This window comes from Lynx rufus, unplaced genomic scaffold, assembly GCF_022079265.1.
Source record: "Lynx rufus isolate CCGP_SWC_20201006 ecotype Redwood Valley unplaced genomic scaffold, mLynRuf1.p SCAF_16, whole genome shotgun sequence".
NCBI classification, from domain to species: domain Eukaryota; kingdom Metazoa; phylum Chordata; class Mammalia; order Carnivora; family Felidae; genus Lynx; species Lynx rufus.
This window is the reverse complement of record NW_025814830.1, coordinates 45,806,317-45,833,944: the sequence shown is the minus strand read 5'-3', so window position 1 is coordinate 45,833,944 and position 27,628 is coordinate 45,806,317. Positions and strand designations below refer to the sequence as shown.

The 27,628-nt window shown below is 58.1% G+C and overlaps 1 protein-coding gene across 1 annotated transcript in view; it reads left to right on the top strand.

The window, feature by feature from the left end:
- The first annotated feature begins 1,001 nt into the window (after window positions 1-1,001).
- The window catches only part of BCAR1 (BCAR1 scaffold protein, Cas family member), a 38,948-nt gene continuing 12,321 nt past the window's right edge, over window positions 1,002-27,628 (top strand). The window contains 5 exon segments of the mRNA XM_047079256.1: window positions 1,002-1,155; window positions 1,158-1,210; window positions 1,212-1,337; window positions 25,447-26,058; window positions 26,143-26,181. Of these exon segments, the coding sequence (XP_046935212.1) occupies window positions 1,002-1,155; window positions 1,158-1,210; window positions 1,212-1,337; window positions 25,447-26,058; window positions 26,143-26,181 (984 nt within the window).

The window sequence follows — 27,628 nt, the reverse complement described above, 5'->3', positions numbered from 1 at the left end:
GAAGGCTCAGTGAGGGGGGAGCCAGGGAGGCACGGCGGGGGCGGGGGGGCTCAGACAGCGGGCATGTGTGGCTGGGAGCCCAAGCACCAGGCTGAGCTGCTGCTCCCAGCTCAGGAGCCCCAGTGCCAGCTGGATGCTGGCGGGTGGGCACGGGCAGGGCTCCCTGCCAGGCGCACACAGAGCGCCCTTTGAGGAGGTGGCAGCTGTCGGCCCAGACCCCTCTCTGCTTGCCATGGCCCCGCATGCTCCCTCCAGCAATGCCTTGCCCAGCGTTGGGCTGGGGAAACCGAGGTGTGTAATTGGCAAACCCCATTCAAGGGGGCGGGCGACCCTGCTTGGGTGGAGCAGGAAGGAACCCCAGCTCCTCAGTCCTAGCATCGGGACTTGGGCTCAGAGCAAAGGGCCTCGATCGCCCCCTTTCTTGCACATCTAGTACCCCTCTCATTGCTGGTGGTCTCTCCAGGAACCTCCTTAGATGAAGGCAGCCCCACCTCTTGGGGAGAAGCCTGGAAAGCCTCCTAAACCCCAATGGATGCCCTGCTAATGGGAGATTTTGCAGCCTCGGTAGCTAGGGGCGAATCTGAGTCTCTGAGGAAGCCCACCTCACCTGGTCCCACGTCCTCCCTCCGTTCAGCCACCTCAGGACTTGTGGCACTGCACACCTGCCAGACAAAAGAGCCTGTAGCCCTGGGCACTTGCCCCCACAGATTTCTCGGTGGCCCAGGTGCTCCGCCAGGCCATGAGCCACATCTGCGGCCACCCAGCCTCCTGGAACCGGTTCTCCCTTTCTTCCCGGGACTGACCTGGCCCCCCAGAACCTTGGTCTAGGTGCTCATTCATCCTTCCTGGGTAGCCGGAGCGCTTTCTCTGGGTGCAGCTTTGCCCAGGAAGGGCTCCCAGGGAGCAGGGACAGGCTGTATGTGGTGGGTGGCAGACCAGAGCGGTCAGACTTCTGGTTTTGCCTTCTGGTGGCTGAGGGACCTCAGACCTCAGTTGATCAGATGGGACATGAGAACAGCCAGCAAGGCCTACCTGACAGCGGGTGGGAAGTCAGAGCGCGCACGTCTGTGCCCACTACTTGCGGACACCATGTCAGATGTGGAAGAAATCGGGGATGTTTAACCCTGGGGAAGAAAGGCTGGGGCCGCGAGGGCCCGTCTTGCAGTGTCTGAGGCTGCGGGTGGCCCTCGAGTGGGGGTTACGGGGAGCCAGGATCCTCCCTAACGGTCAGTCCAGCTCTGCGGGAAGAACCGACAGCGCGCCAGGCTGTTCCCAGGCCGTCGGGAGCTCCCCGTCACCGAGGGAGGGGCAGGGGGAGTGCAGAGCAGGCGGAGGAGGTCTGGGCAGCGCACCGTGGGGGTGCCCGCGCCTCCGGGCTTTCAGCGGGAGGAGCGGGGAGGGTTTCTAGGAGCCCCGCGAGGCTGACCTGCAATCGCCTTCAGACACGGGGACTGGGAGCCCCGCCAGACCACCGGGCAGGCGCCCAGCATCCTGGGCTGGGCAACGTGGGGGGGGAGGAGGCTCCGGTCTCCAGAAGCGGGTGGGCGAACAGGAGATGGTGCGACGCGAGGTGGCCCTTGAAGGATGGGTAAGGGGTGGAGACCGAGCCTCCTCGCCCGTTGGGCCGACAGAAAAATGCCACGGTCCGGGGTCCTCGCCTTTAACGCGGCCCCCAGGGAGGAGACGGGAGGGGGAGGGGCGGCGCGGGGCGGCGCATGCGCGGCGCGGACTGAAGCCGCTGGACCGTCCGGCCGCCGGGAGCGCGCAGGAGCCCGCAGGGAGCCCCGAGAGCGCCGGGACCCCTCTCGGGGCGGTGGCGGGGGGGCTCTGAGAGGCGCGGCGGATCGGAGCCCCCAGCCTGCCGCCGCCGCTGCCCGCCCGGGCCCCGGGGACGGCGGTCAAGATGTCCGTGCCGGTGAGTACCGATCGCCGGCCGGGACCCCGGGTCTGCTGCCCCCGGCCGGGCCTGAGACCTCGCGCCGCCCTCTGAAGGCCTAATGCCGCGGGGGTTCCGGAGCTGGGGTGGGGTGGGGGGTCACCCCACCCGGGCCTGCCTGGGCCGGGCATGGGGGTTAGCGTGGGGGCGTCTCCCCCAAGCCGGCCTCTCTGCCCCTGCCTTTCTTTCCATTCTCGCCCAGAAGTCGGCTCGGTCTGGGTTTTGTGCTGTCCCCTCCGGGAGCCCCCCCCCCCCCCCCGTACCGCTGGGTTGGCAGGGGCCTTTGTTGGTCCCGGGAAGCCCCTGGGACAGCCGAGCCAGGCAGGAGTCGGCGCTGCGCCCCGGAACCCTGCCCCCCATCAGGATGGCCAGGCCTAGCGGGGACAGTTCTGTGCCGCTCGCCCCGAACCCTCCCCCGCTCCAGGGTAGCTGGGCCGGGTGAGGCGGGGAGGTCTCTGCTGCCCCCGGGAAACCACCTGGGCCAGCTGCCCTGTTGTGCTCCTGGGCTCTCAAGGATGGCCAGGGCTGGGGCAGGGTGTGAATCTCTCTCGGGACAGCCCACCCCCAGGACTGCCTGGCGGGATGCGGATCTGTGCCTGCCTCCAGAAAGGCTGATGCACTCACTTTCCCGGGAAGTTTTCCCTGGGTGCTGGGCCGGCCCCCTTCTTCCCTCCTAGCAGTGGGGGCTTCTCTGCTCGCCTGACACCATCACTTCCTTGGCCCGGCAGGCCGGCTTGAGCAGCTCCCAGCCATCATGGCTCCACACTTAGGCCGGCATCTGGAGGCAGCTGGGCCCCGCCTCCTGAGGATGGCAAGTGATCCTGGCCGCCCCCAGTCACCAGGCCTCGGGTGCAGACCCCAGCCCTCTTTACAGATGGACAGACTGAGGAAGGGGCCGACCTCCTGCGGCCTGCCCGGAAGGGGCGCCATCTGCAGGCTGGAAAGCTGTGGCTTCCAGCCATTGTTTCTCCGCGGACTTAGGGGCTTTTCCCTCCAATAGGAAGGGGCAGTGGGCCAGAGCGGCTGTCCACCTGGCCTTCTTTCTGGGACTGTGCCCGTCTCACCCCATTCTTAGGGTGAAGCAGACAGTAGGGGCTTCCTGGCAGGGCAGTGGCCTCTTAATTAACCACCATGGAGTGTGTGGAGATTACTGGAGAAGTGCTGTGTAAGTGCAAAGCATTGTTGTTATGGAATTAGAGACCCCAGCTCCTGCTGCCTCCAGAGCAGTGATACAGAGTTACAGATGAAAAAAGTAAGGCTTCCAGACTGTGCTGATGTGACCCCTCTCCTCCCTGCCCCTTCTCCACACCTGTTCTGGTTCAGAGCGGAACTGCCTCATCTTTAGAAAGACAGAAGACAGAACAGGCCCGTCAAGCCTTTCTTTCCTGCTGTGCCTCTGCAAAGCTCTGGATCTTTTCTGGCCCAGCACACCAAGGGCCCTGCCCTGACCCTGTGGGTACTAGCCGGAAGGGAAGTGGACCTTCCAAGCCTGCTTGAGGGCCTGGGTCTTCAGGGCAGTAGTGAACAGAGTATGTACCCGCGCCACGTGTGTAACGAGAGAGGTATGGCAGGGGGGTGGGTGCGACTTGCACAGACAGGCACTGCCAGGGACACCTGCTGTGAAGACCTGAAGCTGTGGTCCACTGTCCACACCACTGCCGGCTCCTGGTCCCTCCCCCCACTCCTGCCTATAGCCACAGCCCTCGGGGATTCTGCAGGAGGGGGACAGGGGTCTCACCATCTGCCTCCTAGTGGCTGGGCTGTCAGATCACCCTGGTTCTCTCCTGGGACCTTGGGCAGTGTCAGAGCCGGTGGGGCTGGGAGGAGAAGTTCACTTTTGGAGCAGCTGTGAAATGTTCGGAAAATTGCTTTCATGTGCTTGTGAGCGGTGAGGCCCCATAGAGGCTTCCAGGCCGAGCTGCCTCTTTAAGCCCTGCTCTTGGAACCCAGAATGGTGACTGCCCATGTGGTATTCACGGACGTGTTTGGGTTTTAAGCACACCCGTTCATTTGGGCAGTCTTTTCCTGGATGGGGCTGACGCAGGCACTTTGGCCCACAGAAATTACAAGATGCTTCAGAACGGAATGAAGGGTGGTGGCAGGAGAGAAGAGGTTGGGATGGGCCAGGTTGAGCCAGGAGCGACTTCCTTGTAGAGCAGGGGGCTGTGCAGGGATTAGTTGGTCTCGCTCTGACATTTGACCCACAAGGGCTCTGGGGCCTAGAGATGGGAGGGCACCTGGGGTCATCCTGAGTCCCTGCACAGTGCTCCTTCCTCTTCCCTGAGCTGAGGGAAGTGCTCACACAGCACCTGGAGAACTACTTCCTGGATGTTCTCTGACATTGGCCTTCTTCTTGGCACGGCCATCTGTCACCCCAGGCCTGTCTCTTCCCTCTGGCCAGGCAGGAGGCATTTGAAAGGAAAACGGCTGTGCCACCCACCTGAGACCCCTGGTGGGCACTGGCATGATTCATGTTGAGGAGTGGCAAGAGGCTGGCTGCCCCCTGGCAATGTCAGGCAAGAGGCCAGTGTCTGGCTTGTAGAGAGGTTCCCTGATGTCTGTTCCTGCCACTGGCTTCCTGTCTGTGAGATGGATGCTATCATTCTAGCCTCTCTGCTCCTTTTTATTTATTTATTGTATTTATTCATTTTAATTTAATTTAATTATTTTTTAATGTTTTATTTATTATTTTTGAGAGCTAGAGAGCGATTGGGGGTGGGGCAGAGAGAGAGGGAGACATAGAATCCGAAGCAGGCTCCAGGGTCTGAGCCGTCAGCACAGAGCCTGACTCGGGGCTCGAACTCATGAACTGTGAGATCATGACCTGATCTGAAGTTGGACGCTTAGCCGACTGAGCCACCCAGGCGCCCCCAAATTATTATCTTTCTCTCTGCTCCTTTATTGATGGATGACAGGCCCTATCAAGGGGTGGAGTGCTGACGTGTGTGCCGGGAGCTGGGCTCAAGGCTTCTTCACAGGCTCAGGGAGGACCTGTGTCTTGCCGGGGTCGCGTGGCCACTGAGAGACAAAGTCGGGTGGGAACCAAGTCCGGCAGCATCCGAAGCTGGGAAGCGAGCATCATCTTGCACGGCCTCTCTAATTGTGGGGCTGTGGCCTGTTGAGCTGTCCACAGAGGCCAAGGCTGCTGAGAGCCTGACCCTCTGCTTGTGGTTTTACAAATGGGAGTTTGCACAACCCCTTGGGCACCCCAGAGAGGTCAGGCAGCTTGCCCAGGGCTGTGCAGCAGGGTGGCCTTAGCCCTGTGAGGCCCCAGCCGAGGGTGATGGAGATCACTGGACCAGGCCTGGCACCTGGTTGAACCTGCACCAGCGATCTCAGGAACCTGGGTGGCTGGTTCTGTCCCAGCCAGCGCCATGATGGGAGAGCTGGCCAGGAAGCCAGGAGGCTCTGCCCTGGGCTCGCCGCTGGCCTGGGCAGCCAAGTTGTGGACAGCCAGGGCCCGGTGGAACAGGCTCAAAAGAGGACGGTGGGAGGAGGCAAGGTCCTCGTCCAAAGTCCTCCGGTCAGTCTCCAGAGCACCTGGCATGCCCCTCCTCCCACCTGGCCTTGGATCTGCCTGGCCCTCCCTCTGCAGGAAGTGATCCCCAGCCACTGCCTTGCTCACCAGGTCACTTCTCACCCTCAGGTGCTCAGGCAGAGGGCACCATCCTGCGAAGCCCTCTGGGACTCATGTGTTTATCGTTGGGGTTCCCTGGTTGCTATCAGGCTTCGTCAGGGTAGGACGCAGGCCTGCTTGGCACCTCTGTCTCTGCCTTGTTGCCCCGCGTGCCCTGGCTGCCTGCTGAGGGTGTGGCACTGGGAGCGCAGAGCAGCCCCCGTGGACAGGCGGCCGTGTCCCCATGCAGAGAGCCTGATGCCTCAGCCACGGTCCTGGAAGCCTGGTTGGAGCTGATTGGAGGTTTCCAGAGAGGCTGCTTCGGGACGGGGAGGGCATGTGGTGGGTTGAGGCCAAGGACTCTAGAATGAATCCTACTGGCTTGTGTGCACCTTGAGCCAGTTACTGAACGTCTCTGTGCCCATTTTCTCATCTGTGTTACGGGATGTTAACAGCACTGAGAACTCTGAGAGTTTTGTGAGAACTTGGCCAGGGTTGCAGAAAGCTCTTTGTAACAGGCTAAAAAGTCCTACATGGCAGTTACTTTTGTTGAGGTTCTGATCTTTCTCCTGCCACCACTGGCAGGTGCAGTGGCCAAGCCCCACCCCTGGCTCTGGCACAGTCAGCTCGGGCAGGAGCGATCAGCTCTTTGTGGCCCAGTCTTCCTCCACTGGCCCTTTGTCTACAGTTGGTGTGTTTCCTACCAAGGCCTTAGCTTGGGATGACCCCGGACCCTCTCCTGCCCCAGCCTGCCTACAGGACCTCTGCCTCTTGAGCCTTGGATCGCCAAGTACTTGTCCTCACCGCCGACGTTGAGTGGCCTTCATTAGGACCACCAGCTGACCCACCACGCTCCAGGCCAGGTGGATGCCCTGCCCTGAGTGCCCCCAGGAGTGGGTGCAGAGTTGTAGACAGTGGAAGCCACTGGGGCCCTGCAGGCCTGTCGTCAGGTGCGATCAGCAGGCTGCTAGGTTAGGGAGTGGCCCCTTCTGCAAAAAGGAGGCACGTGACGGGGGGCTCAAGCCTGTGTGTAAGGCAAGTGGGCCACAAGGCTGGGAGGATAGCACCCACTGAGTCCCCACTTCCCACCTCCAGCCATGAGACTGTGTTTCCTAGGTGCCTGTGCTCTGCCCCCTCCGCCCACGGTATCACCTTTGGGTCCCCAGCCTTTGACTCTGGCTTTTGTCACAGCTGCCTGCCTTGATGGCATCCTGGTCAAGCCCCATTGTTTCTTTGGTTTACTCTTAGTCACTGTTTGATGGTCCATTGTCTCCCTCTCTTCAAGAAAAAGAGATATGGCTAGGAACAGGTTGGGGACTGGAGTAGAGGTGGGTTGGATGCCCTCACTGGCAGGATTGATGGTCACAAGTTGCAGCTCCAAAATTAATCCCTTCTTGAAAGGGGATTAGAGGCTAAGGGGGCTTTTCAGTAATCTAAATTTATTATTTAAATCCTTCCAAGTCCAGGAAGGATTGGAAGCCGATTATAGTGAAAGACACAAATAGTCTGGGATCATCAAAAGATGCAGAACTATGTAATATATGGGGAAGGTAGACATACATAACTTTAAGCTTCCTGACAGCCGGGCAAAAAGGCAATGGTGGGTTTAGGGTTGCAATACTTATTTTTGGTATTCCTAATCCCATGTATTTTTTCCTCTGTGGTTTGTTTTATTTTTACCAGTTGAGACTCTAATAGGAATATTTTATATGTATTGAAATGGACAGATGTTAGATGAGTTTTGACTGATGCAGACCCCATGTAACCATCAATCAAATCAAGATAATATCTCCGTCATCTCCGAAGATCTTATAGTCAACTGCCCCAACCCCCATGAGGTGGCCAATATTCTGATTCCTCTCATCATGGCTTAGTTTAGCCTGTTTTTGAGCTTCATATAAGTGGAAACATACAGTGATACACTCTTTGAGGTCTGGCTTCTTTTGTTCAGCATAACACTTGTAAGATTTTCATCCATGCAGTATGTATCAAGAGTTCTTTTTTCACTGCGATGTTGAGTAGTGTTCCACTTACGAATATGAAATTATGGACTTAGCCATTCTCTTGTTGATGGATATCTGTCTGTCTCTCTTTTTTTTAATGTTTACTTATTTATTTTGAGAGAAAAAGAGAGAGCACAAGCAGGGGAGGGGCAGAGAGAGAGAACCCCAAGCAGGCTCCATGCTGCCAGTGCAGAGCCCAACACGGGGCTTGATCCCACGACTGTGAGATCATGACCTGAGCCGAAATCAAGGGTCAGACACTCAACCGACTGAGCCACCCAGACGCCACTCTGCCTCTGGTCTTTGTATGCTGTGTATTTTTTTTTTTAATTTTTTTTTCAACGTTTATTTATTTTTGGGACAGAGAGAGACAGAGCATGAACGGGGGAGGGGCAGAGAGAGAGGGAGACACCGAATTGGAAACAAGCTCCAGGCTCTGAGCCATCAGCCCAGAGCCTGACGCGGGGCTCGAACTCACGGACCGCGAGATCGTGACCTGGCCGAAGTCGGACGCTTAACCGACTGCGCCACCCAGGCGCCCCTGTATGCTGTGTATTTTTAAGTACTGACGCACTGCCATTGTTGTCGGTGTCATACCCTGTTTCGGTATATTCTAAAACCCGATATCCAAGCACGTGTGCCTTGAGGCGTACCCAGAGCGTTGTCTGTGCTGCCGGATCCTGGGTCCCCCCAAAGTTACAAGCTTGTTTAGGAAGTCGTGTGACCACACACCGTTCTGTTGAGCCCTCCTGGGTGTCCGGGGTTTGAATTCCCTTTTTCTAGGTGGCCCAAGAGGTGAAGTGTCTTAGGTTTTTGAGTCACCTGTGTTTACCCCTGGCCCCTGTCCACTCCAGAGGTTCTGGTAGGGAGACGCTTCTAGGAAAGTAGGCGGTAGGAGGGGAGGGAGCCTTACCTGAGAGCTGCCGGCGTCCCTCCCCCTCTCAGGTCTGGACAGATTCCTGGCCTCACTCCTCTTTGTCCCAAGCGCCCCACCAAGCAGACACTCCTGGCTGCTCTGCTTCGACTCCGAGGGGCACCGGCCCGCTGGACACCTCCCCACTCAAGGAAGGGGGAGGGGTTGCTTGAGAACCACTCCCTGCATCCAGGGACTGAACACCTCCTGCTCCACTCTCCACACTGAGCGAGTTGGCGAGCCTGGGCTATTTTTACAAATCTTTACTGTTCTTTTTTAACACATCTCGAGCCTCGTAGAAGAGTCACACATCTGCTTAAAGGCCACCTCCTCAGAGAGGACCCTCCCCCGCCGCAGGCACCTCGTACGAAGTAGCCTCTGCCATCACTCTGCCGTCCGTCCGTCCGTCTCCTTCTCCTCGAGGGCTCTCAGCACCACAGATGGTCACGTGTTTATGTGGGGGGGGGCCCACGCACACACCCTGCAGGGCAAGTTCCCCAAGGACACGGACACGGTTTCTCAGCAGCTCTGTCCTCGTGGCGAGCAGGTGCCGAAGGGATGACCCACACGCTGGCTGTGGTATGTGTAGTGATGGGCCCCGTAACCAGCCGTTCCCCACACGGCCAGCCCCCCCCCCCCCGCCCTGCCAGTGTTGGCCGGTGGATTTGGGGGCGACTGGGCTTCCCAGAAAGATTTTGCCCACGCGTCTCAGAGGAGGTTTTGTTTCTCTTGCGGTCCAGGGGCTCAGGGAAGCTCAGGGCACCTGAGCAGGGGCTGGGAGAGTAGGGAGGGCCTAGTGGAGCAGCCCAGCAAGTGCCTCCCGGTGCCAGGATGGGTGGCACTGGTGTGTAGTGGGAGGTGGTGGGTGCTGCTGACCCCAGGGTGCCTTTGTCCACTGTGCAGTCTCATGGCCTGGTGACCGGCAGGACTGCTGGTGTCCTCACGCTTCACAGATGCGCCAACCGAGGCTCTGAAAGGTCCGGTGATGGCGGAGGGTCCCATGCCAGCTGGAGTCATCAACAGTCTCTGCTCCCATCCTTGTGGGTGGGTTCAAGCCGGGTGAGGACTGGGGTCTGGGTGTCCTGGGACACCCAGAGCCTTTCCCTGTGGGCTGGAGCAGGGCAGGTGGGACGCCCCCACGGTGCTGTCCACGGAGGGAGAAGCAGCGGTTTTCCTGGTGGCTGCCTGCCATGGCTCTGCTTTCTCCACGTCGCCCCTTCCTGTACTCTCGCCCCGCTGCCCCTCCTGGGACCCCACTGTAACCCCGACCCCGACCAAGTGACTGGGCAACACTGTTCCGCCTCTCTGTGGGTGTGGGCACCTGTGTTCCTGCGGAAGTAGGCTGTGAGGGGGGGCGGCAGATGGCATTTGAAGGCACCCCCCTCCGATTGCCCTGATGCTGGCGCTGGTTGCTATGAGGAGAGGCGAGAGCAGATGGCTAGCTCGGGTGGCTTCTTGACCACACCCCTGTCCCTGCTGGCCCAGGCTGTCAGCCAGATCCGGGGAGCCACCAGCCACTAAGCTTTCTCTCTGAGGACAGGGACTTGTCCCTGTGCCTGTCTTCATCCCCCTCCTGCAGCCAGGACCAAGCTCCTCTCTTCCTACCCCCATTTCTTCTGCTGGCCTCTTCCTCATTCCTCCCCCAGGCAGTGTTGGGGACAGGGAGGGGGGTGAGCATCGGCAGGGAGGGCAGAGTGCACCTAGACCCTGACCTTCTTGCACACATGGGGGCCTCCACCTGCCAGCACCCAGGGGGATCCCCTGCCAGGAGAGTGATGGTTCTCAGAGGGAGATGGGAGGAAGGGGTGCAGAAGAGAAAGGGCCACCAGGGTCAGTGCCCTGGGGTGTGGCAGAGAGACTCTGGGAAGCGCCCCAGGGCCCAGCTCTGTCATCCTGCTCCAGCCTTGGGCCTGCTGTGAGCAGAGCCCCTCTCTGAAGCAGGCACTTTCCTGCGGGTGCCTCCACTGCTCTCTAATTTTCAAATTAGAGAAGCAATAAAAGAATTAGGAGAGTATGCAGTTTCTTCCGTTCCCAGTCCTTGAAAGAGCCAGAGGGGATAGGGGAGGGAGCTGTGAGAAGGTGGGAGCACTGCAATTGCTGGAACCAGGCCTGGATCTAGGAGGCTAGTCAGCCCTCTGCCCTCACCCCTGGCTCTGTCCTTGCACCCGGCAGTTCCACCCCCACGCTTACCAGGGGTCCTGGTTTCGACCCTGTACCTGGGTCTCTGGCACTAGTCCAGGCGCATGCTGAAGGGGCCGGCAGGCTGAGATCTGGCTCTAGACTGGTCCCGCCCACCTTCCCACAGTCAGGTTGCTCACATTAATGACAGATGAACTGCCCCATTGGTCACTGGTCACGCCATCCTCAGAGAGCAGGGAAAATGGGAAAGCTCTTTATATCTGACAACTGCAACATCACCCTAAGAGTGTATGCTCTGCACTGTCTGGGGTCCCCTGGGGTGCTTCTCCGTAGGGACACGCCTGGGGAGTTGGGTGGGGTGGGTTACAGATGTAGCTCCCTTCCTGGCGGGGTGACCTGGGCACAGCATGTCCCCTCTCTGGGCCTCTGGGGAGTGGTAGTTGTGACAGCAGGTGTGCGGGGTGTCCAGCCGTGTGTGGCAGTGGTTCTGGATGCAGCTGGATTCCCTTCTTTTCTGGCCCATCCACAGGCAGGCCTCAGCTCCCAGGCTGGGTTCGAGCTTGCCAAGGTGAGCGGCCAGCCCAGGGGGAAGGCGTCAACACCCCGTGGCCCTCCAGATACATCATTTCTTCCTGTTCCTGGGGCTGGCAGCACTCACCTCCGGTCTCAGGAAATCCTTTCCTGCTGCCGCTCCCAGAGCTGCCGTCAGCTGACCCATCCGCCACCCTCTCCTGCTGCTGGGAAAGCGACTGCCCGCCGTCGCACTCTGCAGGCCGTTTTAGTCTGCTGTTTTCATTCACCTGGTCATAAGCGTTTTCTTGCATGATTTCTCAGTCTTTGAAAGTGGCTATCTTGTCTTTTTTAATTTTTTTAAGTTTCTTTACTTATTTTGAGGGAGACAGAGAGAGCACAAGGGGAGGGGCAGAGAGAGGGAGAGAGAAACCCAAGCAGGCTCCGTGCCTTTAGCTTAGAGCCCGATGTGAGGGTCGAACTCACTGAACGTGAGGTCATGCCCTGAGCTGAAACCGAGAGTCGAGAGTCGGAGGCTCAACGGACTGAGCCACCCAGGCGCTGGGAAAGTGGCTATCTTAATAGCTACACAATATCCCATTGAGAAGGCAGTCGCCTATAGTTGGGCCTTCAGGTTATGCCCCCTTTTGTTTGCTGTTACAAATGCTGCAACAGACATTGTTGGGCCGAAAGCAAGAATAGTTCTTTGTGCAGTGGGTTTGACCTGAAGATTAAGATGCAAAAAGCCCAGAGAGCAGCGCTGGGTCCCAAGCTTTTCCTCCCATTTAGGGTCTGGCATCAGCAGCAGCCTGCACCCCAGTAGACACTCTAATGGGCGGATGGGAACCATCATCCTCACGTGCTGGTCCCACCATGTTTCCTACACAGCCAGCTACTCTGGGCTCAAAGGGGAGGAGTTGGCGACACCCCCCCTCCAGCCCGGGGCGGGGGGGGGGGGCTCCTCCTCAGCCAGCAACACCTCCGCCTTCTCATGCTCATCACTGCCCCCACATTCCCCTGTACTGCCTGTGGGAGTGGAGGTCCTGGGCCCCAGTTCTGAACTCACTTGTGTTTGGGGAGTGCTTGGGTCTCAGCTGCTTGTCCTTTGGGGTCTCCGGGCGCGACAGCTTCTTTGGCTTTCCGAGCCCTGGTGCCCCTGTGCCCTCATTCTCTTCCTGCCCTGTCCTGAAGCACCACCTGTCTAGCAGCCCCTTTGTCCCTTCCCTGGCCATCAGCTGTGATCCTTTTGTGGCTGGGAGTCTATAGAATGGGGCCAGGGCGGCAAACTGGGTCTCAACCTCTTCATCACGAAAATGGGGCTAATTGCAAAGCTTGTTTTACAGGATCTCTGCGGGCATGAAATGAGCACATAGTCCTAGAGCTCTTGGTCCAGGGCCAGCATGGAAGCTCTCCTGGGGGCTATATCACTGTCAGAGCTTCTTGGCCCCAAGGGTCTGCTTCCCCACACATCCCAGCTGCAGCCTGCCCAGGGTGCCCCTCTCCCACCCATCTACCTGCCGGCCTGGGAGGGGGCATTCCTCTCTCCTTTCACTCCCCCCACCCCCTTCCATCACTGTGGGGCACAGATCCTAGGGCCTTGATTACAAAGCGGAAATGCCATTCTGGGAGGCACAGGCTTGGGGAGTGGGAGGGAGTTTAAGTGGAAAAGGAGCAAATTTTTGAAATGCCTCCGCCTGAGCTGGGTTCCCCTCCCCCGCCTGCCTGCCCACACCAGCAGCCCCGCCCCCAGTGCTGCTTTAATCCTGAGCCAGAGTCGGGAGGGTCTCCTGTTCGCTAGGTCCCAGCCAGCAGCCTCCTTTCTCCCAAGGCCAGCTAGGATGGAGTAGGGCCAGCCGGTTGAGGGCCAGGCATTTTGTGTCCCCACCCACCCTTGCAGAGACCTGCCTGGAGCCCTGCAAGCAGGGTTCTGCCTGGCTGTGGGGCCTGGTCCCCACCCCTCTCCTCAGTGGAGACCCTGGAAAACCTAAGGACTCCTCGAGCACCCAGCACAGACAGATTCTCATGCATGGCCTAGCTGGTTCCGATCTGCTTCCTTGGAACCTGGGGTGCCAGCCGCGCTGAGGACAGGTTCAGGGTTTAGGAGGGCCCAGGCTCACAGCTCCATGCCTGACTTTGAGGCAGACATTGGGAACAGCACGAGGGTATGCCCTAGGTAGTGTTTCCCTGACACCTGGCTCCTCCTGTGGGAAAGTGACAGCTCCTCCTCCAGAATGACAAGGGGCCAGTCTCCCTCATTGAGGACTCTGGGTCACAAATCCCACCGCTCCTTACTTCCCTCTCCTGCCAGGCCATGAGTTCTGTCTACTGGGTCCCTGTGAAGTTTTGAGGAAATGCAGACGTCTAGGTCCCCCACACTCAGTTCTTCTGGAGCAGGGAGAACTAGGAATCCAGTTTTTTAAAATTTATTTTCTTTTTAAAAGTAATCTCTATACCCAACGTGGGTCTTGAACTCAAAACCTCAAATCAAGAGCTGCATACTTTACCGACTGAGCCAGCCAGGCCCAAGGAATCTGATTTTTAACCAGTTCTCCAGGGGCCCTGGCCCACCCCCTTCATTTTACAGATGGGAGAGGGCTGAGGTGGCACACCTGGCCAGGGGCTCAGTCAGTTGAGCCCTGGCTGTCAGGCCTGTGTGTCTGGTGGAGGGGCAGCTGTGGACCCATCTTGGGCTAGTATGTGTTTTATAGGCCCTGCCTGAGGGGTCTCTGCAGAGCAAAGCCAGGTTGGCCGCACTGCTTCCCTGGTACTGTGAACTGCCCGATGGTGTCCCTATGCTCAGCAGGTGGTCTAGGATGAGGGCTAAGGATCCTGGAGACTGAGGCACAGAACTGGCTGACTCTGGAGCAGGTTCTATCCTACATATCCTTGCAGACCATTATGCAACCCTGGACATGCTCAGGGACTCTAGCACACCCTGATTCTGCTGTGTGGGGTGACAGTCACTGACCTCGGGAGAGTGGACTCAGGAGAACCAAGGTGCTCTCCACTATTTCCCTCCGGTGGTTCTTCTTCCCTCTCATTCCCAGCAACCTCCCCCTCTCCCCATGTTGTTGGGCACAGGTGTTAGAGGGATTGTGGGTGGGAGCAGAGCTCCTAGGGCAGAATGGAGACCATGGGGGCATGCTTCAGGGATGCTCAGTTCAGTTCAGTGGATAAGGTGGGAGATGGTGAGCCCCTTGACCCTGGGTAGACTGAGCCTCAGGCACATCTGATAGAACAGACTCTGTGGCTCTGTGGCTGTTAGGTTATGGGTCTCTGTCTCCCTGCCTCGTGTCTTCATTTCCTGGAGCTCTTAACAGGATAGGCCTGACCAGAGTTGGTGCGGTGGTCGTTGTTAGTTTTCTGCCAGCTGGGGTATGCCCCTTCCCTATTACTTCTACATTCAGATCTGAGTCGGATGGCCGGATGGACACGCGCAGAATGCCCCGGGTTTGGTGCGTGCTGAAGGCAGAAGTCCACTTGAGGTTAGGCTAGCGTTTTGGGGTCTGCATGGGGGCTGCAGCGAGCGCATGGGGGTGGTAATCCCAGCAGTCTTCCCAAAAGAGGGGGCGTTTGCTTAGGCCTTGAGGAGGGGCGCATTCTCGCTCTTACTGGAGGGAAGGGGACATGTATTTGGGGAAAAGGAGATGCCCTCGGTGCTAGCCTCGCAGGCTGGCAGCGGGTGGATGCCTAGGACCTGGTGCGGGGTGGGGGTGGGGTTAGGGGCGGTTCCACTGGGCGGCGCGCGCCCGCGCCCCTCGGGCTGGCGGGCGGCTCATTTGCATGGGAAGCCACAGTGGCCAATGGGCTCGCACGGCCGGGCATGCTGGGAGCCGGGCTCCGCCGGGGGGCGGAGGCTGCGACCGCGGCGGCGGGTGGAGCGAGGTGGAACCTTCTCTGGGTAGTGGTGGCAGCCGCAGGCGTGGTGGCTGAGGCGGCCGGACCCAGACCGGGACCCGGACGGCTGCGGCCCTCTCGGGGCCCCGAGGGCGCGCGGCGCGGGCAGCTTGGTGTGCGCCCTTGCGGGGAGGCGGGGCCGCAGGCCGGCCAGACACGATGAACTACCTGGTGAGTGCGGCAGACGCGGTCTCGGGTCCGGGAGCGCAGATCCGGGCGGCGTCCGCGTACCGGCTTCCAGGCGACCGCCCTGCCCACGCCCGGCTCGGTCCCAAGCGAGAAAGAGATAAATGTGTGGCATTTCCTGCCGGACCTGCGGGTCCTGGGAACAGCTGGCCGCTGGAGTCTCCGCGGGGTCGCGACCGGGCCGGGGTCCGAGGTCTGAAACCCCTCTCCCGCCGTGGCGGGAACGCCGGGAGGCAAGGACTGCGGAAGATCCCAGAGCCTGTGCGCCCACGGGGCGGTTAGAAGGGCGGGACTCAGGGGCCGCTGGCCGGCAGGAAAGTTCCTGGATCCGGGAAAGTTGCTGGCGGGAGTCCCGTTCTCCCCCTGCCGGCCGCCGCCTGCTGGGTGACCTTGGGCCTGCGTGACACGCCTCCGAGCCTCAGTTTCCTCAGCTACAAAGAGGGGTCCGAGATTCCTTGGATCGTGAACTTCTAGGAGGCGTGGATTTCCAGCAAGCGGGATGGTGGTCCATCTCTGTTTTCGAGTGGGGAGCAGCCCCTACCCGCCCCCAGGCTAGGGGTTGAGCGAACAAGTGCGTGGTGATTGAGGAGGTGTTGGTGCGCCTGGAGCACCAATCCTGGGTTTGTTAATGATTCACCCCCAGCCTGCCAGCACCGGATTCCAGGCCTGGGGGCAGGCTCTTCTAAGCCTTTACCTACCACGATTGCAAAAACTTCTGTAGGAGCCGGATCATGGCGGTGGGAGTCCATGGCTGCACCGTGACCCCGGGTCCCAGCATTTGAGGGTGGAGCTTGTGGAGGGACTGGGCTGCCACTCGAGTGTCCGCAACCAGGGCTCCCAGCCCCTCACTGCTGCAAGAGCTACAGCCCAGAGCGGTTTTGGAGGAGTCGAAGTTGCGATTTGCTGAGGGCTAGGGTGCTCTAGGACCGAGGGTGGGTTAGTGCCTGGAGAGATTTTGGGGTCTTGGATCCCAGACTGGGGACATCAGCCCACTCATCGGTCTTGAGGACAGGAGTTTCTTTTTCCTCACCTCTCCCCTGAGAGTCTAGGCTGGGAGGCACTCTCCAGGTTTGCTGTTGACTTCTGTGCCCATTTCAGCCAGGCTTGGACACGTTCCTTATCCCTCTGGGCTGGGAGACACATCTTCCTGTGCCCATTTCCTTTCCCAGGTGGAGAGCTGATGATGTGATGTCCCAGGGTGGAAGAGTCGACTGGCCTAGAAGAGCAGGTGTGTGCTGGGTGCTGGGACAAACCCTCCTGGCACCAGCACCCTGTACCCACTTGCCCTGGGCAAGGAAGGAGCCCAGTGGGAACCGGTGGAAGCCGGGCAGGGCAGCCCCAGGTGCTGCTGGGACTGTCACCCTTGGTTCCAGGAGGAGAGCTGGAGCCTCTGGCCATTACAGTTTGCACGAGCCAGGTGTGAGTGCTGTGGGCTGCTGGCACCATCCCCTCAGGCCCCGAGAAGGGTTTGAAGTAAGGGCAGAGCCCCTAGGGCGTCTTGAGCAGGAAACGCCCCCGAGACAGCTGCTCTCCCCGTTGTCTTACAGATGGGGAGACTGAGGCAGAGAGGGACAGGTACTTGTTCTCACAGAATTGGATCCAGAACTTTGTCTCCTGGTACAGCCCCATGCTCTATGCCACAAGTGTTCCACCACACCCCCTCCCTGATTAGGAGCGCTCTGGTCCCTGGGGTGCTGTTGTGCTGTGCTGGGGCTGCCAACTTGGTGGGGTCCTTCTGGCTCCGGGGCTGTGTTTCTGTGGTCCCTCCTGGCATCCATTGTGCTTCTAGGAGTTCCCACCACCCTTTTCTCTTGGGCCTGGAAAACTCCCTTCCCCACCTCCTAGGAGCCCGTAGCTAATTGGGACAGCCAGAACCAGAGGCCAGTTGTGCCCCGCAGGAGGCTTCTGGAAGGGTGAAGGGCAGTGTTGGAGTCACACTTGGTGAGTGAGTTGTAGGGTTGAGGTGATAGGGATCATTCTCCAGCACAGATACTGGGCAAGCTCCTCTTCCCCTGGGTCCTCAAGGCCCCTCAACAAGGGGCTGAAGGGTGGTCTCCCTTCAAGGAAGGGGGTAGGACTGGGCCTTCTAGCCCTGGAGAGAGGCCCTGGCTCCAGTGTCTTGCTGCCCTAATTCCCTTGCATTTCTTTCTTTCTTTCTTTCTTTCTTTCTTTCTTTCTTTCAAGAAGAGAGAGAGAGAGACAGAGTGCAAGCAGAGGAGGGGCAGAGAGAGGGAGACACAGAATCCAAGTAGGCTCCAGGCCCTGAGCTGTCAGCACAGAGCCCAGCGCTGGGGCTCGAACTCATGAACTGTGAAATCATGACCTGAGCCAAAACCAAGAGTCAGATGCTTTCTACCCTGGCACCCCTTAATTTTTTTTTAATGTTTATTTTTGAGAGAGACAGAGCATGAGCATGAGTGGGGGAAGGGCAGAGAGAGGGGGAGACAGAGAATCTGAAACAGGCTTCAGGCTCTGAGCTGTCAGCACAGAGCCTGACGTGGGGCTCGAACCCACAAACTGCGATGTGAGATCGTGACCAGAGCTGAAGTTCCACGCTTAACCGACCCACGCAGGCGCCACCGTCCCCCTGCCCCCCTTGTACTTCTGAGTAAGGAGTGGAGTGAAGTACTGGCCTGGAGTGGAAGCAGCTCAAAGAGGGAAGCAGGGCCCCATCTCAGACCCTCATCTCTACTGTGCATCCCAGAAATCAGGGGTTCGGTACTCTTTTTTGAGTTAGAGAACCCCACTTTTTGTGCCTTCGTGTTCCCCTCCATTCCTGCCCAGGCAGAGGCTGCTGCTTTAAGGGTTGCAGCAAGTTATCATTTAGGGCTGGAGAGTGGCAGTCCGCAGGGGGCTTTAGATGTCAAGGTGGAGAAACTGGGGTCTTAAAAGGAGTGAGGTCCTTCCTATCCCCCCTGGGGTGTCCCTTCTGCCTTTTCCCCTCCGTGATGACGTATCTGGGGCTGGTGCTATCCCTGAAGTAAAGGTCTGCCTCATGCTGAGCCCTCTTCAAGAGACTGAATCCCAAGAGGGGACCAGCAAGGCCCCAGGGATGGGGAAGGAGAGCAGTGGGTGCTCAAGTGCGCAGCTCTGGCTTCTGGTAGCCTGGGTCAGTTCCCTGAGCTAGGTGGCAGTGGTAAGGGTTCTAAAGGGGTTGGGGACCATTCCCAAGCTGTTAGTAGTTGGAATGGACTGCAGGATAGAGGGCTCTGCCTTCCTGCCATCTTGGTGCTCTGACTCCAGCTTGCTTGTTCTCATCATCTGTGGTGTGTTAGGGGCTGCAGGTGTTATGTCCTACAGCAGAAAGGGCCTGCCCACGCCACCTTTCCGTCTGTGCCCAGCCTCCCAGGGACAGTGCCTGGGATGCCCTGGCAAGGGTGGGGGCAGGGTCCTGCTCCTGGCCCAGAGCTGGCTCCGGAGACAGAAGCATCTGCTGGCTGGGCCATGGCTCATGTTTGTTTGAAGGAGCTGCTGGCAGTGGCCATCACAGGTGGATTTTTAGTCCTTCATTCAACAGACCTAGTTTCTAGCTACAGAGTATCAGACACGGGGCTGAGGACCCACATATAGTCCCAGCTCTGTTCTCTGAGCCTCAGGCACTCCTGAGGTAGGTAGGGCAGGAGCTGTGCTCCTCTTGGGATGGCTCTGGAATAGGGGTTGCCCACAGTCTTGCTCCTTGACAGTCGAACGCTGAGAACTTGAGCCCAGACCCTGGCTACTCGCTTGTCCCTGGGTGTATTAGGGGAGTGACAATAAGGCTGGCTGGGATGGAGTTTCACCAGGGACGAGGGTGTGGGCCTGTCTGGGAAGGGAAGGAACTCTGCCCTTATGGTGCCATTAGAGCCTGGGAGGCAGGGGGAGGGGATGGTCAGGACCCTTACCAGTGGGCCTTTGGCTACTGCCTTTCCAGGGGGATTCTCCAGGCACCAGGGAGCAGGGGTTGTGGATGCACACTGCCATTCAGACACGCATGCATTGAACCTATATCCATTAGCCACTGGGGGCTCCTTGAGACAAGCAAACAGAATACCCCAGAAATAATCTTGGCCCAAGTATGAGATGGTTCTGAGTATGAAGGGAGCTAGTGTTTCCCAAGTGACTACTGTGTGTGAGGCTCTATGTTTGGAGCTGGGGTGTGTGTGTGTGTGTGCTTGTGCACGCGCGCGTTGGTGCTGAGGGACAGGGGGGAGTTTCAGGAAAAGGCCTGTCAGATTTCCGCTCTTGGCTTCCAGGGACCTAAGCATCAACCTGGAGCCTTCCAGCTCTGCTTTATCGTAGAGCCCAGGTCTGCCTCTGCTGCTTCCTGACTCTGTCCCTAGCAAGTCGGGTAACTGTTCTGTACCTCAGTTTCCCTGTCTGCAAGATGGAGGTAATCAGTGTCTCATAAGGTTAAAAGGGATGACTGAAGTACGCAAAGGAGCCTGCTCCTGACAGAGTTCGTCGTTACTGCTGTGACTGTAGTGCTGTGAACCTGTCCGTCATGTCCCCATCAGCCTGGTGTCTCCTCACCAGTTCCAGCTGCCAGGTCATGCCTTCCTGCAGAGTCAGGGTTTAGGGATACCCAGAGCACATCCAAGGCTCCCCAAGGCAGCAGGCGAAGCCAGTGGAGAGACCCACATAGGCGTCAGATGGCTGCAGTCCTCCAGACATGTGCCCCCCTGTGGCCAAGGCCCAGCTACTCCATGTCTGAGGGCACACCTGGGCTGGGAGGTCTGGTGCCCACAGGGCCCTGGGACACAATGAGGGCTATTCTCAGAGTCAGGCGGGGCCTGTGGGGCAGCCCTGTTAGCCCCCATGTGCGACAACCAGGGTGTTGTTCTGAACGGGGCCTGGCGGTGTCGGCATTGAGCTAGAGGTTCTCCTTTCCCCTCCTTCTGGGGTGAGTGAACCCCACGTTGTCTTCCTGGCTTCCTCAGGCATGGCCACACCGCTACCAGGGAGGCTTGGATACCACCTTCTGTAAGGGGGGCTTCTGCCTAAACCCGCTCATTCAGGGCCAGGCTCTGTGCACATGTGCCTGAGGGTTCCATACTGAAGGACCCCACCCCCTGCCCTGTCCTCTCCTGAGCATCTGGATCAGAGGGCACAAAGTAGGCAGTAATGAGATGCTTGGGTCAGCACTTTGAGTTGGGGGCAGTGGGGAGCGTGTGCTCAAAGAGGGGCATGGAACCTTCCTGGAGGAGTGCCACCCAAATCCTGTTGTGGAGTAGAACACAGTCCAGGGTTTCCTAGAGTCAGGAATGAGGTTGGCCAGAGGCTTGGGGCAAGTCCGGCAGCACTCTCTATGGTCCCCTGGAAACACGTGGCTGGCAGTGTCTGCATGGACTGTGATGGTGCCCTGGCAGCGCGCCCCTCTAGACGTCATAGCTGTGCCCCCCTTATGAGATGGATGGGAAGGCCCTGATTGGCGCAGCAGTGAGGGAGGCTGGAAAGCTAGATTCTGGGGGCGCTGGCCCCTCTTCCGTGCTGGGGCAAGACTCTGGGTCTTGAGGAGTGTGTCCAGAGTAGATACGCTCAGATGCTGTAGGCTTTGCCCTGGCCCGGCTTACCTGCCATGAGGTGCCACCACTGGATGACATCTACTGAGGTCTCATGCATTGTCCCAAGGCATCCTGCAGTGAGACGGGCTCCGGCCTGCCTGCCACTCCAGGGCCACAGCCCTGTCTCCCTCCAGCCTCTTCCTCCTCCAGTGCCCCGGCTCATGCCCATCCTCTGCCAGTATGCTCTTCCCTGGCTGGTGTCATGGTTGTCTGTTTTTCGTTCTTCATGAATCATCTGAAGGATCACCTCCATGGGGAGGTCATCTTTGACCACTCTATATGCAGTGGCTCTGTCCCGCATTATTTTTGGCATTGCAGTTTTCCCCCCTGCCCTAACAAATTGTTGGGTGTTTGCTCCACTGGAATGTAAGTCCCATGCACATAGGGCCCTGGTCAAGCTAGACCTGCACCATCTTGCGGAGCCTGGCCCAACGCCTGACAGAGAGCAGGAGCCTGGCAAATCTTTTGTTAAACAAAAGAACAGTCCTGTGAAACCAGGCCTGTGGCCTTAGCACAGGGGATCTGGATTCTCAGGGGCTAAGAGACTTACCCAGGGTCACCCAGCAGTAGAGGGAGAACCAGACCCAGGTCTGGTTTTAGTTGCTTGACTTGGAAGAAGGAAGGAGAAGCAAGGAGGAACATGTCTCAGGAGCAGCTGGGGAGGCTCAGAGGCCCAAAGCTAGGGTGCTCGGCCAGCTGGAGTGCCCAGTGCCAGCGGTGCCTAGGACTCAGGAACAGGCTGTGGAGAGGCTGCTCCTGGGACTGTGGGTGGGGGCACCAGCTGATGCAGGCAGAGGCGCTCCTGGTGCCAGGCACCCTGTGCCACGTGCCCAGCCCAAGAGGTGCTTCCCAGCCTGGCTCCAGCCGCCCCAGACTATACAGTTGCAGTCGTTGTTGGCCTTGACTGCTCAGTGAGCTCACGCCAAGGGGGTGGGGGCTGGCCACCCTGGGTGCAGGAGGCCCCACAAGCTGTCCTGGGCTGGGGCAGACCCTCCCCCTCTATCCCTCTCCCCCGCCCGGACCTTGCCCTCTTTAGAGCCTTCCAGCTTCCCGGAGCACCCAGCACTGCCTGGCAGGGCCTGGTGGAGGCCCCTCTGCCAGCCTTCCTTGGGCTGTCCTCCTGAGAGGTGAGGGGCCTCAGAGGGGCAGTCCCCTCTGTCTGTACCCCGCCCCCTCTGACTGGGCTAGAGGGGAATTTTCCCGTGACTCACTCTGCTGGCACTTCCTGTGGTCACCAGGGCAGGGGCTGGGGGGACCCACTGGGGTGGCTCTGTGTTCTGGGGTCACAGGGGGAGGGTGGGCCGAGTGTCCCGCCCCCTGACGGGATGTGATTCCCTGAGGCAGGCTGCAGACCATATTTGGGAAACTTGCTTTTCTTGCAGGCAGCTGGGAGATGGGGCCCATGGGCCCCCATGGGCTGCAGGACAGCCCCTGCCCCTGTCTGCTCCTCCTGGGGCTGTGGCCTCTGGACCTGCTTGGGCCTCCTCTGTCCCATCCTGACTTGAGGCCTAGGAGGTGGTCCACTGTTCTTTTTCAGGATGTGTTTTTTTTTTCTTCAACCCCCAAGCCTTGTTGAATACAAACTGAGAAATTCTCAAAAACAGGAAGAGAGAGCACCCCGTTGTCTGAAACATTTACACTGTACTTTTATAAAGTTTTTTCTTTTGTTTTCTCTTAATTTTTTATTTTTACTTATTTATTTTTTTTAATTTTTTTTTAAACATTTATTTATTATTGAGAAACAGTGAGAGATAGAACATGAGCATGGGAGGAGCAGAGAGAGGAAGAGATACAGAATCTGAAGCAGGCTCCAGGCTCTGAACTGTCAGCACGGAGCCAGACGCGGGGCTTGAACCCACAAACTGTGAGACCATGACCTGAGCTGAAGTCGGATGCTTAACTGACTGAGCCACCCAGGCGCCCCTGTTTTTTCTTAATTTTTTAATGTTTATTTATTTTTGAGAGAGGCAGAGAGACACAGAGTGCGAATCGGGGAGAGGCAGAGAAAGAGGAAGACACAGAATCCGAAGCAGGCTCCAGGCTCTGAGCTGTCAGCACATAGCCTGACGCGGGGCTCGAACTCATGGACTGTGAGTGAGATCATGACCTGAGCCGAAGTTGGACGCTTAACCGACTGAGCCACCCAGGCGCCCCTCAAACATTTACACTGTTCATCTTACCCTCTCCCCATTTTTTAAAAGTTCAAGTGACATTTCATTGAGGATGATTTATGCTTCAGTGCATATTTAATCATTATAGTCATGACATGGGCAGTGTTGAAGTAGCCAGAAGTTTCGAAGGCCTTTGCCTCAGTGCTCACCTTGTTACTGGGGTGAAATCTCTCTTCTGTGCTGTCCACGAGCTGCCCCCCTGGGCTGGGTTCTCCCCTGATCCAGCCTCTCTTGGTTCCCAACTTTCCCGCTTCTGGCTTTGTCTGGGTCTGGAGGCTCTGAGTTGCTCTGGAGAAATGGGCTCCCAGCTGATCCCTGTTCCTCCCCTCCCTGGGACGCCAGAGCAGCCCTGGTCTCCTCTCACCCAGGCACCTCTTTGCTCTTCCCTCTGCTGGGAACCCTCTGTGGTATCTCTGGGCCTGACCCGAGCCTGGCACCTGCACAAAGGGAGTAGCGCAGCAGAGCCCGAAGACCGAGGACATGGGGGCCTCCCCAGTCCCGGTTCTTTATCCCGGGTGATGCTCGGGCCTGCTAGCTTGGGCTGTGCCGTGCTGTGGTCCTCCCGCCTCTATCCCAGTCTCCCCAAGGCCTTTCCCACGTCCCACACAGGCTGCTTGGCAGCAGGGCCTTTCTGTGCCAGGGCCATGTGGAGCTCATGGCCCTGCTCTGCGGTGGAGGGGGAGGAGGGTTGCTAATTAATGGAGCCCTGTAGTCGTGCGTGCTTCCGGGGTGGCCGGGAGGGTTACCAGGAGAATTACAGGGTAAAATGTGGGGCTGGTGGAGGGTATTGCTCTTCTGTGGTCACTGTCTTTTGAGACCCCTTTCTTATTTTGCTGTAATTTCCTCATTCCTGATGTCTGTCCCTTTTTCAGAAGCATCCATGCTAATGTAACGTGTCTAGAGTCTATCCCTGGGTAAACGTCTGGAAAATAACATAGAGTTGTTTTGTAGACATTTATTACATGTACATAAACGATTCTGGGCCATAGATCTGCCTGTTATTTTGACTCAGGAGGGCGTGGTTGACCTTCCTTACCAGATACCTAGACACCTGCGGGCGCACAGAGCAGAATCGCAGAGATGTCTCGCTGTGCTGGTTGGACCCTGAGCATCCTTCGTAGTGGTCTTGGCCATTCCTTTTCCCCTTCAGAGAACTTGCTGTTTTCATTTTGTTGGTTTTCTGTTGGTGTTCTTATCTTTGCTTTGCTGATTTGGAGAAACGCCTCCAGATTCTAGGTTGATCCCTCTCTTGTCATTGGTGATCTGTTACCCTGTCAGTTTTGTGTTCTCCCCCAGGCAGTAGAAACCATTCACTTTGGTGAGGTTGAGTCCATCCATGTGTCATTGTTGTTGTTACCTTATGTTTTGTGCTTTGGGGATCTTTGTTTCTAGAGTTGTATTTCATAATTTTTCCCATTTCTAGGTCACAAAGATATTCTCCCCGATTTTTTCTTTTATTAGAGCTAGAGTTGTATCTTTGACACTTGGGTCTTTAAATGTCCTTTGTTTATAACACAAGGCAAGTGTGTGGACTGATTTTTCTTCCTACGGTGAGTGAGTTCTCATACCACCCGTGAAGCAGTCTTGTCCTTCCCATGGCTGTGTGGTACCACCTGCAGCGTCCCACGGGTTCCCCAAGCATGGGGCTGTCTCCGGGCCCTGTCCTGGTGCATCGGCCCCGTGCCAGCTCGCTGATGCGGAGTTGTGGCACATCCTCACAGCTTGAAAGGAAAGTGGAGTGCCCATTTGCATCTCATTTTCAGAACTGACCTGCTTATTCGTGGACCTCTGTTCCTCCATTTAATTCTAAAAGGATTCTCCTCCTTTGGTCAAATTCCTTAAAAAAAAAAAAAAAAAATCCTCCTGGCATTTTTGTTACAATTGTAACTTATTAAGTAAGCTTGGGCAAATTGGCCTTTTATAGTGCTTAGTCATCCCACCGTGAACTTGGTATGTTTTCCCCTTTATTCAGGTTTTTCCTTGAGCCTTTTGGCAGAAAGTACACATTTTTTCCCCTGAGGTCTCCTGCTGTCTTTGCTTGATTAATTCCTGGATAACTAGTAGCTTTTTGTTGTTGTCGTGCGATGTCTTTTCTATATTTCTTTCTCATCAGTTACTGATTCTAATTTGTTGGAATTATGACGTAGATGATCATATGGTCTGCAGATGGTGACCGTTCTGTCCCTGTGTGTCCCCTCCCCACTCTCTCGTTTTTTTTCCTCTTGGCTGATGGCTCTGGCAGGACAGCAGGACTGTTGAGTTGGAGCAGGGAGGGTTTGTATCCTGTTTGCTTCCCAGAACGTGGTGACCATTATTTGCATTATTACTCTTCTCCCCAGTGTTGTCATGTGACTTAGGGAGTGGCTTCCCTGGAGTGAAGGTGGTGGCTGCAGTCGAGAGGATTTTGAGGCTTATTTGGAAAATGCCAGCATCAGCTGGGCCTCTCTGCTGGTGGGGGGTGGGGTGGGCAGAGCCCTCTCTGCCACTGAGCCCCTGATGCACATCCTCATGCACACCTGCTTCCTCTCTCCCCAGAACGTGCTGGCCAAAGCCCTCTATGACAACGTGGCCGAGTCCCCGGATGAGCTCTCCTTCCGCAAGGGTGACATCATGACGGTGCTGGAACGGGACACACAAGGCCTGGATGGCTGGTGGCTCTGCTCGCTGCATGGGCGCCAAGGCATTGTGCCCGGGAACCGCCTTAAGATCCTAGTGGGCATGCACGACAAGAAGCCAGCAGGGCCCGGGCCTGGCCCACCTGCCACCTCGGCCCAGCCCCAGCCTGGCCCGCACGCCCCGGCTGCCCAGTACACGCCCATGCTGCCTGCCACATACCAGCCCCAGCCCGATAGCGTGTACCTGGTGCCCACCCCCAGCAAGACTCAGCAAGGCCTCTACCAAGCCCCTGGACCCAGCCCACAGTTCCAGTCTCCCCCAGCCAAACAGACATCTATGTTCTCAAAGCAGATGCCCCATCACCCTTTTCCCAGCCCAGCTCCAGACCTTTACCAGGTGCCCCCAGGGCCTGGCAGCCCCGCCCAGGATATTTACCAGGTGCCACCTTCTGCTGGCATAGGACATGACATCTACCAGGTGCCCCCATCCATGGATGCACGCAGCTGGGAGGGGACGAAGCCACCGGCAAAGGTAAGGCTGCCCTGTCAACCCCCCTGGCAAGTTTTGCCCAGGCCCTGGTTTCTGGCCCCAACTGAGTACCCTTGGCGTCTCTAGGGCTCCAGCTACACGTTTCGTCTGGGGCCAAGATGGGAGGTGAGTGTTTGGGGAATGTGTTCATCCGTCTACTGAAGGTGAACAGGTAACCCACAGAAAAGACATCCAAGCTGGCCTTGAATCATGAGGTAGCCTTCAGTGGACAAACCCCATTGGGAGGGTGTCACCAGCAAAGGATGCAGTCTGTCGAAGGCCTGGAAGTCTGGAAAGGGTGGGCAGGCGGGACTTGGCAGGTGAAGCCCGAGCAGTAGGCTGGGGACCAACCGCCAGGGGTGTGGTGCTCCTGAGGAACCAGATACCTGCCTGAGGGTGAAGGGTTTTGAGTAGAAGTGTCCTGCGCACTGCATGTTCTAGTGACATCATTCAGCCCGCAGAGTTCAGGGGACAGGGCCCGGTGGGGGTGGGGGACACCCAGGAGAGGGGGGGTGTTGGGGGCGCTCGGTAAAACTGTTACGCGAGAGTGGCTGAAAGTGCACAGGAGTCGATTGGATACGAGACTTTGTCGTATGCCGTGGTTTGGATGTGAGCGGTGTCAGGCTGACAGCACCTCCGTGGGTATCAGGGGCCACACCTCAGTCCATCTTGTTCCACCATCCTCGACACGGGGCTTGGCATCTCATGGGCCAGGATGGTTGCCGCGTCAGCTCCATCCAGTGTGTCTGCATCGCAGCCAGCAGGGCAAGGGGGAAGGCCAAGGGGAGAGGCCAGCCTCCTTGTGCCTGGGGCTCCCACGAGCCCCCTGGGTGAGCATGGAGCGCATCTGGCATTCCTGGCTCCACGGGCGCCCGGCCCCTTCTCTCCTGCGGCACGTTGGCGGGCAGCAGAGGGACCTGTTCGTGATGCTCGGACAGTGGGGAGGACACTACCGGGGGCGTTGCCAGAGTAGGGTCTCTCAGAGGTCACCTTGCACGCTGTTGCCAGGGGGTGCGGGGTTGAGGGACAGGGCCCTGAGGGCGGCACCCTCGGCTCTACACAGGCCTGCCCGCACGCCCCACCCCCAAGTCCGTCCACCTGTGCGAAGGAGGAGGCTCTCTGCCCCACTGGCTGCTCTGGGCTGAGTCAGGAGCAGCCTCTTCTCCCCTGTGGCCTGTGTCCTTCCGTGTCCAAGTCCCTTGAAGATTCGGGGAGTGAAATTTCCAAGGCCCAGAAGCAGAGGAGGCCTCCCCCATATTGTTGAGGACAGAGTTGTGGCACCCGGCACTGTCTGTCTCCTCCATGCTGTTCTTCCCTCACAGCTCGCTCAGGAGGACCTTGAGAAACCCACCCCTGCCAGCAGGGAGGGCTCCCGAAGCCAGCCCAGCCCCAGCTGCCGGGCTCACCCCTCTGCAGAGGGAGACCGCGGCAGACAGTGTGCCCCGGAAGCCCTTAGGAGAAGCCGCTGGATTCTGAGGATCAGCTCCCCGAGACCCAGACCAGGCCTCGTGTTTGTGCCACGTCTACTCTAGAGCCACGTGTGTCTGGGGAGACGGTGGCTGAGTGGGCGCTC